The sequence below is a fragment of the Lutzomyia longipalpis genome, chromosome 1, assembly GCF_024334085.1.
Source record: "Lutzomyia longipalpis isolate SR_M1_2022 chromosome 1, ASM2433408v1".
NCBI lineage: Eukaryota > Metazoa > Arthropoda > Insecta > Diptera > Psychodidae > Lutzomyia > Lutzomyia longipalpis.
The window spans coordinates 14212542-14230295 of NC_074707.1; the positions used below are offsets into that span (position 1 = coordinate 14212542).

Here is a 17754-nt window from a genome sequence, read left to right on the forward strand (position 1 = left end):
TTATATGGGTTAAAAAACTTATCTGAATTTTCATGCTTTTACTTTCCACTGCAAGAATGGAAAATTTAGAATTTTTTTGAAGCATTTTTTTAAAAGCTCTAATTTTTATTTATCAAGATTTTGTTGAATATTTGCTCTTTTTCATTGATGAATAGCATTGAACTAGAAGCTATTTATGTTGATACAAAAGCCTCGCGAAAATTAACAATGTCACGTAGCACACTGACCGCTGTAAAGCTCACAAGAGCAACGAAAAGTCCATAATAGATAATTAAATGGCTGAATTGACGTATTTTCCTTATTTGTTTCAAGCTTTGACTTTAACTCGGCGAATTTTATATATATTTGAAGCTTTATCTTTGAATTGAAAAATATGGGAAAAAATATACAAAGAAAGCTAAAACTCGAAAATTCTTTAGCAAAATAGCCAAAATTAAAAAAAAAATACCAAAAGCTTCTTAGCAAAAATCAAAGATTTTTTTTTTAACAAATACCTTTAAGAAAAATAACAAATTTTCCAAGAAAAATATTCAAATTTTCTCACGATGAGATCCGCGATCAGTAGAGGAATAAGATGCATCGCGTCGTTGTATTTACTTTGAGATTTTCTCCACCCACGCAATTTTTATCTAAACACTCGTTACGTACATTACAAACAGATCGTCATATGTATGAGCGTCTGATCAAACTTTCCCAGCAGCGAGAGTGCATAAAAGCTCGCACGTGGCACGGCCTTCAGTGAGGAGTGATTGCACCGCTCAATGTGAGAGATTTTCTGTTTTCATCGTCACACAGAGAGCTTCCAAATCTTCATGAAGGTGATCATGGCACAAAAAATTGCCAAGTCTTCGATGCTTGTTCGCGTGATTTGTCTCTCTTTGCACTCTCCCACCTGCCGCTCTCGCGATCTCAAAGTGCCGATGGGTGGTGGGACAATTTTCGCAAAGCCTGCAATCACCGCGATATACCTCTGGACAGATAGTCTCCATCCGCCGCTCGATCGCGAGGAGTCACAATTCGCGCTAACCACCCAAACAGAGTGGTTGTTAATTAACCGTCACCTCTTACACGACTCAACCGTGATTTGGTGCTTAAATTTTACTGAATATTGAATAATCGTGTCTTTTGCGGGCTTTTTGCTCCCCCTCGTGAAAAACTCTTATAAAGTTTGTAATCAAAAATAAGAAAAAATCTCAACTATTTCCCTGAGAATTTACAACAAAAAATATTAGTGATGTGAGTTTAGTTTGTAATAAATTTCCAGTTGCAAAAATATATAATACTGGATAAATTATATACACCTGTTCATGTCACCGGAAAATTCGATAACAAACTCTGCTATTTATACTTTAAAAAATAAAATAAAATCCCATTGTTGTCTCTCTCTGTGTGTGATAACTTCGAGTACAAGTTCAAAGGCAAAACAATGAGAGAAACTACATATTTTACGTTAAACTAACATCGTAGAAAAGCTTTTTATTTGAACGTGGATCAATTGCAGTCAATGTGCATGAAATAATTAAATTTTGTGTGGAAAATTTGCGGTAAATTCAAAATTAATTTCCTGCTCTTTGAGGAAAAAAAGCTTTTCATTGAGATTATTATCATTTTGTCTCAATCAGCGCTTTTTTATAGTAGTAGGAGAATTCAAAGTATATAATTTTAACTATTTTTATGCCACAGACGACATTCTACTGACATTTGAGTGAAATTATGCGATCTTTCTCAAGGAGAATTGTATATTAAATTTATTCGCTTTACACGTGATGTTGATTATCTTGCATTAAGTAGGTAATTTCTTAATTTCCAACGATGAGTCTTTGGATCTCTTTGTTTGTTGTCATATTAACACAGCGATTCATTTATGTAGAATGATAACTTATTGCCTTAATTACATTTTAATTGTATTTCAAATAGTTGAGAAGAACTTTTCCAAGCTTTTATCAATTAAGTTATAAAAGCTTTTGTAAGGCAAATTATTATGCATTTTACTGAATAAAAATTCGGAAATTTTTTTTGTTGACTTTAATTGCAGAAAACAGTCAAAAAAAAATTTTATTTAATACACAAAAGTCAAATAATTTCAGTTAAGAGAAGAGTTTTAGTATCCGAAGTTTCAAGAATTTTGGCTGGGAATTTACTTTTCTAGAACACTTTTAAGCCTTTTAAGTCAGACTTCGTGAAAGCTTCAAAAACTTCCTGCGTGTGGGTTAAATAATTTTGTAATTTATCTCTCCTCTTGAAATACATAAATGTGGTGTACCTATCTCTTCTCAGAGAGGTTCTACCTTGATAAGCATAGAATTGCTTAATAATTTTCCGCTTGCTTTTGTGTGCACAAAATGAATTCCTCTGCAAATGATAAAAATTGACCCAGAAGCAAAATTTATTTAATTTGTATTTTAATTTAATCTTTTTCTTTTATTTTAATCCTGGTTTATCAATGAACCCAGATTTTTTTTATTTCTTGCAAATGTTTAAAGAAGAAAAATCATTATTTACAATTTTCTTCAATTGAGACAAAGAAAAATTATTCAAACATATTTTGCAATTCATTTTTTTTTGCAAAAGGGTTAATTCGTGACTGAAAAACTGTAATAAAGTTAGTGAGATTTCGATAAAACTTGTTGATAAAATATAAGTAGAGTTATTTAAACATGCAAATGGAATATTTGTTTACTTTTTTCTCAGACACCCTCATTAAATTCCATGAATTTTCTGGTGACAGAGGAAGCAGTTGACTAAATAGTAATTTTATGATTTTTTCTGATAGTAAATCCGTGTAATGTTGCATGAGAGCCAGCAGTGTTGTAGAATTCCTCACTGAAACAACACATTTCCTCTCCTTACAATTGAGACACTTGCGGAAACTTTCTGAGACATAACTCAGCGAGTAGAGTGAATCCCACTTAGAGATTATCACAGTTAAATATTCATCAACTTTAGTGATTTGTACATGCCAATAGAGACACTGATGTGAGCGATTACCTTGGGGGGCAATTTAAATTCAAACAAAACCCAGAGAAAAGTGCAATGGAAGAGAGAAAAGTTAGTAAGTTTCGGATGTACCTACCGCAGATCTTAGCGAGTACAGCTAAGAATCTGCTTATACTGGATATTGGATTAGCCGTGGCATTCCCAACAATCGCCATCCCACCACTCCTCGGGACTGTTGAGAGCAAAGAGGAGGAAATTTTCCATTTTACCGCCGAACAAGCTTCTTGGTTTGGATCATTGGCATTCATTTTTACGCCAATTGGGAGCATCCTATCAGGATGGGTGACTGAACCCATTGGCAGGAAGAATGCCATGATTTTAGTTAATTTACCCCACATTGCAGCCTGGCTTATCCTCCACTATGCAACATCTGTGCAGCAAATGTACTTGGCGGCAGTTCTCCTGGGATTAGGAACGGGTTTTATGGAAGCTCCTGTGGTTACATACGTGGGAGAGATATGGTAAGAAGCTAGAACAAGAATAATTCAGAATCTAATGGTGGATTTACTTTAAAAGGATTTTTTTTTAATTTTTGGGAAAGAGTAGAATTCTTAAGTTTTTATATTTTTTTTAAGTACGATTTAGGTTTTCATAAACTATATGTTTTTTAGATTTTTAAGCTTTTGGTCCTCGGTTTAAGTTTTCTTAAGCCGAGCTAAGGGAGCTTTAAAGTTTTTTAAGCTTAACTTAAGGTTTACGATCTAAGTTTTCAAAAACTAATAGGCCTAAGTAGGTTTGTATTGGTGCTAAATTCCCTTTTAGAAGAGTTTTACGAATTTATATAAGTGAAAACGGTCAAGAGCTTTATTTAACCGTCCTTAGGCAATGAAATTGATAAATATAATTCAAAAACACATTCAAAACTGATTCATTCTGAACTAATTTAAGAAGCCTTCCCATATAAAACCTAAACGCGACATAAAAAATTTAAATTTGGCTCTAGGAACTAAAGCCTAAGTTAGGAAAACTTAAGCCAGACTTTGTAATAAAATTCACCAATTTTCAGCTCATTCTTCCTACAACAAGAATTATTATTCTTATTTACAGTCAACCAGCAATTCGAGGAATCTTAACTTCCTGCGCAGGAGTAGCAGCAACTCTTGGCTTCTTCCTAGGATACCTTCTAGGAACTCTGGTTTCATGGCGCGAAGTTGCTCTGATCTGCCTCACAATTCCCGTCTTTACTGTCGTTGCAATTTGCTTCGTACCGGAAACGCCCCTTTGGCTCCTGTCGCGTGGACGAGAGAAACAAGCCATGAAATCCTTGCAATGGCTCAGGGGGTGGGTTGATTCAGGAATTGTTGAGAAGGAATTTCTGGAACTGCAGCGCTACAGCATCAATAGCAGTCGGTGCAACCCGTGTCAGAAGGCGGATCTAACGTGCACCCATCCTCCACCAACTTTAATTGAAAAGATGAAAGAACTCATCCGGAAGAGAACCTTGAAGCCCATGTTCATTGTAACCATGTTCTTCTTCTTCTGCCAATTCAGTGGAATGTCTGGAATGCGTCCGTACATTGTGCAGATTTTCCAAGCCTATGGGGCTCCTGTTGACCCAAATTGGGCCACAGTTGTGACGGGATTGCTTAAATTCCTGGCAAACATTGTTTGCATGATTGGTGTGAAGTTCATTGGAAAACGCCTCATTACTCTGGTATCGATAGCTGGGACAGCTTTCTGCTGCATTGCCATTGGTTTCTATGCTAATGCTGTTCTCCCACCTGGATGGAGTTCCTTCGATAAGCACACAGAAGTTCCTGGCGATGGAACGTTCCCCATGGTAATGATCTACATGCTTTCATTTATCACGAGTGTTGGAATGATTCCTGTTCCATGGATGCTGCTCAGTGAGGTCTTTCCATTCAAGTAAGGAACTTAAGCTTTATTTATTTTTTTCCTTTTTGTAAATTTTATGATTTTATTTGTTTGTTGTAGAGCTCGAGCTACATCTGCTGGCATTGTGGCAGCTTTGTGCTACATAATGATTTTCATTTCAACCAAAACGTACTTAAACCTCGAACGTAGCCTAGGTTTGGACGGGACGATATGGTTCTATGGGGCAATAGCTGTTGTAGGCTTCCTTTTCTTCTACTTTTTCCTACCAGAGACTGAAAATCGATCTCTCGAAGACATTGAAATTCACTTTTCCACCCAAAAGCTCACAAATATCAACATTAAACAGAAATCTCCCGAAACCACTGATGAGAAGGTTGAACAGAGTATTGAAAATGGGCTGAATGGCTGTGACAATAAAGCCTTTACAGAAAAATACTAGTTTATAAGAAGTAAAAGTGTGACAAAATATGAAAAAAAGAATAGTGAAAAGAAAAAATAGTAGAAATTTACATAAATAAAATTTCATCTTTATTTTCTTTGTACAAAATAAAATATTAGAGAGAAACATTGTACGACGTGCAAATAAATTATTTGCATTTAGTTTTGATTATATATAATGTATGTAAAATGGAAGAGATACTATGTATGAAAATATAAAACCGGAAATATGAGACATCAAGTTCAAGTGTACATTTCAGTAGTGACCATCATTCATCCCCTTTTACCCCAACAACTCCACATTCGCGAAACGAAACCTGACCAGCAAGTTAAATTTCTTCTAACTACCTACATATGCATATCACCGAGAACCTGAGAAGCAGCTCAACGACCTCCAATGGTGACGAGAATAACAAATTGCTAGAAAGAAACCTTCTGATCTGATCCGCCAAGAGGTGAAACCTTCTCTCCAACCACAAAATAATTTGCACAAAGCACCAGGTAATGAGGTGAAATTGCGCAACAATCTCCTTCGGTGGGTCAATTGTGGAGAGACCACAGTGTGACCAATCGTGACACGAAAAAAAGAGACACTCTGGCAGCCAATTGATCAATACACGGTTGAATGTTTCGTAATTGATAAGCAACACTTCCACCGACACTTTTGCATTAAATCTGACACACAATCATGTAAAAAAGCGCAACTAAAAGTGAAATCAAACAATTAAAGATCAATTTTATCGGTCATTGGATTTGATAAAGAACCTTCAAGTAGTTAATCAAGATCATCGAGGTGACTGATATGATAATTACTATCAATTAAGTAAATCAGGGTAAATCATATCAAGACAGGAAAGGGTTGTTAATAATTATCTCGTAAAGCTAGCTTGGAAAATTAGTTTCTCCTTTTTTTAATTAGGTTATTTCCGTGTTAACTTGAACCGTCGGAAGGCTAAGAACTTACAAAGTTATTGCCATCAAGATTTTTCCATATAATGTCGAAGAAATTAGGAAATATCTTATGCCTTGATTAGATCTATGTTTTATTAACTTCCATATACTTAGTAAAGCTAAATATTCTTCTAAGTTTTGTTGATTTCTGAATATTATATACCTAGTGCAGAAAATCTAACCCAGATACGCAAAAAAATTTCTTTTATAATTTTGAGTGCATAAAAAAAGCTTTCATTTTCACAAAAGCTTAACCTAGTAACCTTAAGGATTTTGAAAAAAGGCTTAGAGAAAATTTAAAACTAAATCTTGGAAAAGTCTGGGTTAAAACGGAGCCATTAAAACCAAAGATACCGGCCCATTAAAGAAAGGATACAGAGTTAAAAATTAAATACTAAATAAAACATGTTTTATGAGCTTATTTTTATCTTTATTTCGTTATTTTATTAATTTGAAAAAAATAGATTCATCGATTTAAATACAAATTTCAAGAAAATTTGCATTTATGAAGAGCCAGACAAATTCTGTTTTTTAGAACAAATTAGAATCGTATTTAACAACAATTATTAGAACATGTACTTGGCAACCCACGATATGTATGTTGAATACCCACTAATATGTATGTCAATCACTCACTCAATCAATTGTGGCGTAAAGCTTAAAAAAAAAACGAAAATTGCAGAAGAATAATGATGTCACTGACAATTTTCGACATCTCACATCGAATTAAACGTCCTTGGCCTTGGCGCATTGAGCACGAAAAATATATACCTGTATTCTCCGAAGTATTGCGGAACTAACTACATCAGAATAATTTATCATTAAAAAAATCACAAACTGTACTTGAAAATTTATTTGTTTATCTAGTTTGTAGTCTTAAGTGTTTTTTTTTATCTAGAATTCATCTTCAAAGAAAAGCATTTTTTTGTTTATTGCTAGAATTTCAGGAAACGGAAAAAACACATCTAAGGTACACATTATGTAGATTTAATGACCTTAACTAATCATTGTTTAAGCACATTTAAATTATGTATTTTGCCAAATATTTAAAATTCCAATTAAAAGTTCACTAACCTGCATCAATAAAAATATGTCATACTATTGACCTTTGAGAGCTTAGCAAGTATAAAATCTTTGAGATATATAGGACAACCATGTTCAAATCAGCTGCGAAGCAATGTTTGAAAAGTTTTTCTTTATGCAAAATTCATTAATAGCATATGGATAACATATAATTAAATCCCCTCCACATGGTGAGTGGGCAAAAAGTCTCTCTCTCGCTCTCTTGCAAAAAAATATGGAAAGTTTGATCAACAATCACAGCGATCACAGATGATCGTCACATGAGCAAAAAAAAGCTGGCCTGAAGGTGAATTTTGTGGTATTTGGAAAGAAGTTGCCTGCGGCAATCTAAAGAGCTCGAAAGGAGAAAAAAATCAAAACAATATTGACCAAGTGATCTATTCAGAAGATTAAAATACAAACTGAAAAAAAAACACGTGAATGTGGACATTTGCATAATTCTTTTGCAAATTCACGCTTTTCAACTGTATGGAAGTGAAATTCTTCTGTATCAGTGAGATGAGAAAGCAATTTATTGCGTAACGTGAAGATTTCGCAGAGAATCTAAAATTGCGGAAGAGTGTTGTGGAGTCATTTTTGCACATTCATAAAATGCAGCAAATTTTCGGACCTTGTAAAACAAGTAATAAAAATCTATGGTTTCATCGAAAATTTGTTAAAAATTGATCAATTATTGAGTTCAATATTGAGTCCATGCAGGGGAAATTATTGAGCAACCATCAGAAAAATTAATTGAAATTTATCAATCTACAGTCAACAATTCATCAATCAGATTGAGTCATGATCTGATTTATTAATTATGAATCCATAATTGAACAATCTGATTGGCTCAATTATGATTGAGCATTTTTTGACTCAATTAATTGTTTACTGGGTTGCTTTTAATTTAAGAAAATACTTTATTTTTGATTTCTACACAAATTTTGTTTGAATATTTCGGAGTTTTAAGGAATGATCGGATTATTATGGAAAACTTGAGGCTTTCTAAGAGATTTTGAGTGAATTTAAAAGAAATTCTTGTATTCTTATTAGGAGTTCAAATATTTATTAAATTTCTGTTTTTTTAGGAAGTTTTCGTTATAATTGTAATACTCGAAATAGCGACATCATAGTTTATGATTTACATTTTCGATGATTTTTGTACCTTCTTCAGGTACAATTTTTTTTAATTCCTGTTTAATTTTCCATCCTTTCTGCTGCAAAAAGATCATTCTATTTTAATATTAATTAATCATTTAAAAGAGAATTTTCTTAAAAAAAAATAATAATTTCTCTACGATAAAGTTGTTGAAAATTGAGTGTGGTGAAATGTTGTTTATGTTGAAAAATCATCAAGTTTTGTGAACTCACAGTGTGAGGTCACAGATGCTCCTTGAGTCACTTTGCAACTCTCACGAGATCCCCCATTTCCGTCCCAAAATGCGTGTCTCGTTACTTTCAGTGAAGCATCTCGAGCTTCCACCTCCCAGTCGCATTTGTACATTCATCGTGTCAACAATTCCCATCAGAGTGTTCGCTCGATCACAGATTCGAAGCGCGATCGAAGCTTTTCATTGAGGAAAAAAAAATATCCCCACACTTCAGTTCAAAAGCATTTGCCGTTCAAGAGTTCCATCTTGCTCAATACTCAAAGATTTTAATTTGACTCTTCATCGAGCAATCTCAAGGAGAAAAGCACAATTTTGCTACACGGCACAAGCTTTCAAATAAACGTGAGTGTTTTTTATTCCGTGTAGTTCAGGTGAGAAATTACAATTCTATGCTTTACAATAGAATTATTAAACAGGTGGGTATACAGGTGTAATTTTTGCAAAGATCTCTCATCTCTTTTTTCTTTCATTAACTTGTGTGCTCAAAACCAAAGTTGTGGGGATCATCAGTGTCAAATATATTGCGAAATCTCCTTTGAAACCACGAGAGATTGTACATATTTCTTAAGCAGACGTTGGTAGGGGGAAAAACTCAAAGCTCAATGGGTTACAAATAAAAATTAATTAATCAAAAATGAGGTTTTTCTTGCTCAGTGTGGAAGCTGAAAAAAAGTACTTGTGTGTTCATAGAAAATCACAGCAAAAAAGTATTTCGTGAAAATTTTGTGATGAAAAAGATTAGAAGAAGAGATAACAAATTGATCATTTAGTTTGACGAGTACGTTATAAACATTGTATAGAGGACGGAAACAATTAGGTGAGTTGGAAAATTAAAGGCAATTTTCTGCTCAAACGTGCCACTAAAACAGAAACTAGCAGAATTTCATTAGTTTGAGACACAAAAAATATGTAAATAAATGTGGTGAATTTTTAAAATTAATTGAGAGCGAATGTTGCTTTTAAATAAATAAATGATTAATATTGAGCTTTACCGTCAAGAGGGGTAATTTTTAATTCTTATTTTGATTAAAAATAAAAATGTGTTTTTTAAATTAAGGAATAATAGCTTTCTTAGAACCACGACTTCAGTCTAAAAAGTTAAAGAATTGTTAAGTGTTAAAATCAAAGATTTGAATTCATTTGTGTTTATTTGTCTTTAATTATTTTAAGTGTAATAAAAAAATAAAAGACCTTTTCATTATTTTACTTAAATTAGTTTTTTATGGAAATTCTCCAAAATTATTACAAAATAACATGTTTACCAAATTTTCAATTCATTACCATCAAGGTAACACTTAGGAGAATTCCTAAGAGATAATAGGATAGCGTTATAATTGTATGTGTTGACGGTCCACATGGGTCAATACACCCGAAGACCTTAGGGCGGGGTGGGAGTAAAAAAAAACCATCAAGGTTTGGTTGATTTGAAAAAAAACTGTAGGTACCCTACTTGCCTTGAAGTATAAGACAAATTTTTAAATAAATCAGTTCAATTAAAAAAGAGTTTATTCATTTTTAAGCTCTTAAAGCTTTTTAATCATAAATTAAGGAATCCTTTTCGCATGTAGAAAGTTTATTAAAGAAAGTCAATCATAACGCGTCCAGTTATTAGAGTTGGTATACCACAACGCGGATGGGTCAGTCTATGCGTTGTAATTTAATTTGTGAGTAATATTAGTAGGCAAAGTCGATTTTTTTGTAAAATTTAGCAATTTGACAGATTAAAATGCTTATATCTTAAGTTCTATTAGACCTACAGAAATTTCTTGACTAGTTCTGGAAAGGTATTGAAATAAGCTATAATCTGACATATATTTTGATACATTTCAAGGTCACCTCCAGAACACAAAATGGCGGATTTATGTTCTACCAAAACAGTTTTTTGCACTTTTTGTCCTCAAGGAATGGTTCTAGAGGTTTCTGATGTTCTAGAAAGACGTAGATAATTGCAAAACCTTTAATTTGATACTAAGTTGAGTCAAATCGGACAAGCGGTTCAAGAGATATGGCTCTTAGAACTTTTCAAATTCAAGAATTTTTCAAATGGATATATCTTCTAAACGGCGACATAGATTTTCTTCATTTTCGGACTGGTAAAAGATATTAAGTCAGGCTACAACATATCAAAAATTCAAGGAAATCTATGATCGGGATTCGGAGATATTGCCCCTTAAAGTTAGGCAATTTTTGTTTTTGTTTTTAGCGCCTCTTGCGGATGTTTTCGAAACTTGAAATGTTCTAAATAGTTGTAGGGCTTCTCAATACCTTTCATTTGATACCAAGATGGTCAAAATCGGTCAAGCCGTTCTTGAGTTATATCGAAAAAACACTTTTTGCTTTAGACCGCCATATTTGCTAAACCGCTTGACCGATTTTCAAGTATGATTTGTTAATGAAAACATCACACTGAGCTCTACAACATACTAAAATTTCAGATCTCTAGCTATAAGGGAAGTGGTAAACGGTAGTTCAAAATGGCGGACGGCGGCCATCTTGGATTTTGAAAATGCGAAAAAATGAAAATTTACACCCACATTTCTATAGAAAACTTCAAACCGGAAGTCTCTATCTGTTACTGTTCTCGAGTTATAAGGTAAAGTTTGGCGCAGAGGCCGGCCGGCCGGATCAAAATTTTTCCACCACCACTTTCGTAATGTGGGATGTCTAAAACGTGCTCATACCAAGTTTGAGCCCGATCTGAGATGGTCGGTTTTTCCGACGATTACAATACTTGGTATGCCACGATTGTGGTATACCAACTAATTAGTACCTATATAGATAAATTGAGAAGACTTCCATGTTTCCAGTTAGTCAGAACCTACATACTTCCATACTTATGATTCTTTTTTGTATGATAATTACTCAGAAAAATTATTTTTTTCTTTATTTTCTCTTCAATGGAACATGACCAAACAATGGATGCTTTTTATGGAATCCCCTTTTACCGTGAATTATAAGCAAATAAATTAAACATCTGTAATTTTGCTAATAAGCTGCGAGTTATTGACAAAAACTCCAAGGTAATTTTTCTGTTCATTTTGTACTTTATTGATGGATCTTTTTTTTCTTATCGTACATGCCATTCCGCAAATTCTTTCCCACATTTGCATTTAAATCTTTTGCAATAATTAGATTTATCTTAATTTTCTTGCAGAAGATGATGATGAAGTGACGCGAGACAGTTTTTTGAGATTTTTCATCAATTTGGAAAATAAGGAAAATCATGGGAAAATCTTCCTACAATGTATCTGAGTTCAAAAAGGGTGAAAAAAGTGCTGGATCAGTGGAGGAAGTGAGCAAATTCCGAAGGTATCTCCCACAGATCCTTGCGAGTACAGCTAAGAATTTTCTCCTTCTGGACCTCGGACTCAGTGTTGCCTTCCCTACGATTGTAATCCCAGCCCTGCGTGGAACGCTGGAAAATTTGGATCCAACGGAAAACCTCGCGATTACCGAAGTTGAAGCATCATGGCTGGGATCGATCGCGTTCATTTGCCAACCCGTTGGGAGTGTTTTGTCGGGATGGGTTACTGAACCGCTAGGACGGAAGCTGTCAATGATTCTCGTCAATATTCCCCATATTATTGCCTGGATCATGCTCTACTATGCAAATTCACTCCCTGAACTGTATACAGCTGCTGTTCTTCTGGGTCTGGGTGTGGGTTTCATGGAAGCCCCTATTATCACCTACGTCGGAGAGATATCGTAAGTTTCCCATTTCGATGCATACAAAACTTATCTCAATGTGATCGATGGATTTGAATTTGGCTCTGTTTATTTGAGCAAATAGGGAGTGTTTGTTCCGTATACATTGATGTTGTTCATTCAAAGTGGACAAACAATTCATTCTCAATGTTTTCAATAAAAACTATTGCACTATAAAATCCTATTGAAAAGTTAGAAAATAAAATCTAGAGAGGTTTAGAATTAATTAGTTGGTATATCAGTTGGTTTTACCATTTCCCTGATCGGGCTCAAACTTTGCTCAAAAGTTCAAAAAAAAAAAAGAGATTTTCGTTAAAATAAAATTCAGACTTTCACATGAAAATCGGTCAAGATCTTGTTTGACCGATAAAGCCTCCTAAATCAAATTGAGCACAAATTAAAGCTCTGAAAAAGCTCTACAACACTATCTAGCCTGTCTAGCACATAAAGAAATCTTTGGGATCATTTCTAACTTTAAAATATCAAAAGACGCCAATTTTTGTTCCAGATTATGTATTTTCGAAATTCTAAAATTTTTCTAGAACTGCAGTCCTTTTTCTTCATTCTTGAGAATCTAAGTTTGATCATTTTTTTTTATTAATTGTGTAGCGCCCGACTCACTATCCAGCGAATATTAACCTGCTTATAGAGTGATTACCCTTAGATTGGCGGAAAACTGTAACGGCTGCCTACCCCTTGGCAACGGATTCTGCCCCCAGGTTACAAACCCTCAAATAGGCGAGAGAATACGAGAATCCACAAGAGAATGTAGGAGAGCACTGAGAGAGTAATTAGATGAGAGAATAGCAGAGTGCTGATGAGTGTAGAATTAGTCGGAGCTGAGTCTTGGTCGCGGGTGGCTGTTAGCTCAAAGTGCTAATAGTTTAAAGTGAGGACGAGGGTGGAGGTTGCTGGGGGAGTTGATCAGAGCCCCCTTGTGGTGCCCCCCTATTCAGGGCCCCACAATTGTTTTACAAAGTAATAAATCAAATTCAAACGCATAAATATAGCTAGATCACGGTACACCAACTCAAATAACAAGTAGATTAATTTACTGGCTCTTTTCATTGATCTTTTCCACAGAGAACCGTCTATTCGGGGAATTCTAACTTCCTGTGCGGGAGTCTCCGTAATGATGGGTATTTTCATAGTTTACTTCTTGGGAACAGTGGTCACATGGCGAGTAGCAGCTCTAATATGTCTAGCTGTGCCCCTATCCACCCTCATTGCCATTTGCTTTGTGCCTGAGACTCCGTTGTGGCTGCTCTCAAAGGGAAAAGTTGAGGAAGCTGAGAAATCCCTTCAGTGGCTCCGAGGATGGGTGAGCCCAGCAGCTGTGCAGGATGAATTCAAGGATCTGCAGCAGTATTCAGTCAACAGCAACAAATGCGCACCTTGCCAGAAGAAGGGAGTAACTTGCACTCATCCACCGGAGACTCTCCTTCAGCGTGGGAAGGAACTTTTCCGGCATCGTACATTGAAGCCATTTGCCCTTGTTATGGCCTTATTCTTCTTTCTCAATTTCACCGGATCTGCCTCAATGCGTCCCTTTATGGTACAGATCTTCCAAGCCTACGGGACACCCATAGATGGAAGTCGTGGCATTGTAATTATGGGCCTGGTAGGCATCATTGCGAATATCATTATGTTGATCCTGGTGAGGAAGTTGGGAAAACGCGGAGTCTATCTTATATCCATGGCTGGAACAACTATTGCATGTCTTGGGCTGGCATTCTACGCATCTACTGTCCTTCCGTCCGATTGGAGTTCCTTCGATAAGCATCTTGATTCAGAATTCGCCGGTACAGGAACCTTCCCGATGATCATGTTCTTCCTCATGTCATTCTTTTCGAGTTTTGGAATCTCCGCCATCCCATGGATGTTACTCAGCGAAGTCTTCCCATTCAAGTAATACTCATTTGATTCTTTCTTATTCGTTTTATTTCAAATTTACAAAACAGATAAAATTAAGTATTTAATGCTATAATATTTTCAGATCCCGCGGTATGGCTACGGGAATAACGGCCGCCCTGAACTACATCATGGCCTTCCTGACCACCAAAACCTATCTAAATGTAGAGCACAGCTTGGGACTGGATGGAGCAGCCTGGTTGTATGGATGTATAGGTGTTGTGGGATTCGCATTTACCTGGTTCTGCCTTCCGGAGACGGAGAAGCGAACACTCGAGGAGATTGAGATGCATTTCTCAGCTAAAGGGCAGAAATTTACAAAAACCAACATCCAGAAAAAGCTTCCGGAAGCACCGGTTGAAGTGAAAATTGAAGGAAAGATTGCGAACAGTATGACGGCATCAGTTGAGAATATGGGCTGTGATAATAGAGGGTTTGAGAGGTGATCCAAAAGGGGGGATAAGATCTGTACATTTAAATACAACTATCATTCGCTCGGAGATATGTTCTGGGCAGCACAGATGAGGGTGTCGTGAATTTCTTTGGCATACGCGATCTGCGAGCGAACCGTTGAGAGGTATTGAGGGTAGGAGAGCATGGGATTGTCAGGAGGTGGATGGGGCATTGGGTCAACTCTCGTAGCAGCCACATTGAGAGGCAGGAAGTGATTACTTGAGTTGCTCTGTTGGATGCACTGGATGGAAGTTTTCTGAACAGAACGTGTTCAAAGACAAAAATTATCTTCCTGACCATCTACAACATGAACTTTGACTTACCAGGTGCAGCTCAATCTGATCACAGATAGAATAAAACTCCTCGAGGTATTTGTCAAAGCGCGGAGGAGCAGAGTTGTCTCCTTTTCTGCAAAAGGATTTGCACTTTCAGATTTCTTTTTCTTTTTAAAAAGGCTTCAACAGATGGACGAGAAATTTCTCATGCGATGCGGCGAGATTTTCGTATCTGATGTATCTGATCGTCTGATCAGATGTTTTTCATTCTAATCCCAATACTCACATTGTTCCAATATCAGTCATGTTGTTGTGATGAAGATTCTGAGCTGCAGCTTTAATGGTAGCCTGTAGAGAAATTAAGTTAATCACAAAATCCAAAAACAAGACCTTCCGGAAAGGTCAAAAGATGCTCTTACAGAGAGGGATTCCCTCAGAGGTCCCACCAAACTCTTCGCCTTGGATATGTTGTCGATCTTCTCAATGGGAGCTGGTTGTGGAGGCTGCTGGGGACCAGCTGGACCCATCATTTGTCCCATTTGCGGGGAAGCCTGCTGCATCATTATTGGTGACACTCCAACACCGCTGGGTACGACACCCGGTTGAGGCATTCCGTGCATATTCATCTTCTTCAGGTGTTTCTTGGAACTCCTTCCCTAATTCACAGAGTTGGTCACGCTTTAATTGAGAAAATTGCTAAATATTTTTAATTTCACGTGAAAATAACAAAATCCGGAAAATTCACAACACTTCTATCCCATTAAAAAATTTCCAATGATACTTCTTTGGATTTTCCTCGGACACGCCATACTATTGAAAAGGCGCCAAAATTCAAAAATTGAAAAATTTCGCTTTTCGCACTTTTTTCACATTTTTCAATCATAAAATAACTGAAAAAGCAACATTACAGTCCAAAGAGCTTCAAAAAAACTAGAAAATCGTAATAGAAACTGAAAAGCAAGAAAATCTAGGAAAATGGGAAAAATCAAAGCAGCCGCCTAAAATTTTCGGTTCCCCTTCGCTGTACACAAGTGCCCCGAAGAATTTTGAATAATAAACTGCCAAATGGTGCTTTTTTGTAAACAGTTGTGCAAATAAAAGAAATATTTAATTTTCGCTTTGTGCGTTTGATTGTCACAAGCAAATACGGAAAATATGAAAAGGGAGGCGTGGGGGAAGGCACGTATGGCGCAGGTAAGTGAGCGAAAAATCCAATCTAACCTCTGTGTAGGTAATGTGGCATCTGTAATGATCCCCCATATGCTGGGTAACTTTTCACATCTCCGCCATTCAATAATGGGGAAGCGCAAAGGTGGAAGTTTTAATAGCAAGTGCTGCAAATTGCACGTATTTTGCGCACAGAGAAATCATTTTCGTCTCCAACCACCGTGCAAAAGGAGGCTCGTATGTGTGGCAAATAGGGCTGAAAAAGAAGAAGTGCGAGTTCCCACCTCGAGAGTGCTTTAGGCGTCCTTTTTGTGCGGCATCGAAGGTGGAAGTTTAACAGAAATTGCAAGATCATGCGAGGAGCAAGGAAATGTGAATTTGTGGGGGTGTGGGGCTAATTTGTGTTGCTTTTTGCTTCTTTTTTTTGTGAAGTTTTCGGATAATGTGTTTGTGTTTGCAGACTTGAGTTTAATTTTCTGACTTATTATTTGCGGGGAAAGGAGAAAAATTAAATCAAAATTAACTCAAATACATGACTTCAATGCATTTTGTTTAAAAATTTCGTTGAAATACTTGATTTAAGTCAAAACATATTCAAACTTTCTTGAATGTGATATAATTATTAGAATAATATTTATTTAATCATTCCTTAAATAATTTCTTTAAAAAAATCTTTTCTTATGAAAGCTGCATTGCATATAGAAACTAATGGGCTTTTTTCACAATCTTCCCTTCCCAAAAAATAAATGAATTTGATTCAATAAAACCAAAATTGAAAATTTTTATACTAAATTGAAAATAAAATTTCATTAGCGCGTTCATAACTGTCATTTTCTTAATTAAATTTTTTCTTTAATTAATTTATTTGTTGCATGATGATAATCGGGCAATTTGATGTCACTCAAAAAATTAATTAAATAAATCGTCTACACGCTTTTTCAATTTAATTATTCTTCTCAATATGAATCTATCAAAAAAAAAATTTTAAATACCTTGATTTAACATTTAACCCATTTTTGACGAAATTTTTAAAGACATATTTATTCGTTTTTGATTCATAACTGGGTTATAAAAAAAGAGAAAAAAATTTATTTGATGTATCAATACCCAGAAAAGTCATTTAACTTCTAAAGGTAGTAATTTACAACAAGAACATTGACCGTAATTGAATCAATACAAGCATTAGACAGACATCCTTGCAATTCTGCGTGACTTATAGAAACTAACGATTCAATCAAATGTTTATCACTTTATGAAAATTTTTATAGCTACATCAAGCAAAGTGAGATGAGGGGTGGTATTCTAGGATAGAGACACCTTTCAAGATCAAGATAAAAATCAAAATAAAGACCAAGACTGTCGGTATTCTACTTTACGACGAATTATCCAGGAAAGTAAAATCAAAATTTGCGTTATCCTACTTGTCAGTTTCTTGTTTTCAGCTTCGCGCCAAGAAAACTTTAGCGATATCTCTTTCTAACGCATTAATTTTTTCTATTGCGCTTTCTCGTTCGCTCTCGGATGACAATTGAACGAAATTTAAACACTTCATGGGAATTTCTTCCCTA

General features: G+C 35.5%; 4 protein-coding genes across 12 annotated transcripts in view; 2 read left to right on the forward strand and 2 right to left on the reverse strand.

Annotated features, from left to right (window-relative positions):
• The window catches only part of LOC129792487 (STAM-binding protein-like A), a 781560-nt gene that overhangs the window by 147476 nt on the left and 616330 nt on the right, over positions 1-17754 (reverse strand). The window lies entirely within an intron of this gene.
• Positions 741-5512, forward strand: LOC129792203 (facilitated trehalose transporter Tret1-like). Its single transcript, XM_055831027.1, has 4 exons — positions 741-1236; positions 2774-3458; positions 4045-4863; positions 4933-5512. The coding sequence occupies exons 2-4, from the start codon at positions 3034-3036 to the stop codon at positions 5270-5272; spliced, it is 1584 nt and encodes a 527-aa protein (XP_055687002.1). The 5' UTR covers positions 741-1236; positions 2774-3033; the 3' UTR covers positions 5273-5512.
• LOC129792084 (facilitated trehalose transporter Tret1-like) lies at positions 8758-14811 on the forward strand. 9 transcript variants are annotated; one of them, XM_055830813.1, is made up of 5 exons: positions 8758-9091; positions 11634-11695; positions 11830-12380; positions 13464-14288; positions 14377-14811. In XM_055830813.1, the coding sequence occupies exons 3-5, from the start codon at positions 11899-11901 to the stop codon at positions 14735-14737; spliced, it is 1668 nt and encodes a 555-aa protein (XP_055686788.1). In that variant the 5' UTR covers positions 8758-9091; positions 11634-11695; positions 11830-11898; the 3' UTR covers positions 14738-14811. The 9 variants fall into 9 exon arrangements, with proteins under 9 accessions (XP_055686788.1, XP_055686853.1, XP_055686798.1 ...); XM_055830878.1 differs by having other exon boundaries at positions 11669-11695; XM_055830823.1 differs by having other exon boundaries at positions 8758-9046.
• LOC129792777 (mediator of RNA polymerase II transcription subunit 29) lies at positions 14343-15795 on the reverse strand. The gene is made up of 4 exons (XM_055832137.1): positions 15439-15795; positions 15306-15367; positions 15068-15152; positions 14343-15000 (listed from the first exon to the last, which is right to left on the reverse strand). Exons 1-4 carry the CDS (start codon positions 15643-15645, stop codon positions 14779-14781), a joined length of 576 nt encoding a protein of 191 aa, XP_055688112.1. The 5' UTR covers positions 15646-15795; the 3' UTR covers positions 14343-14778.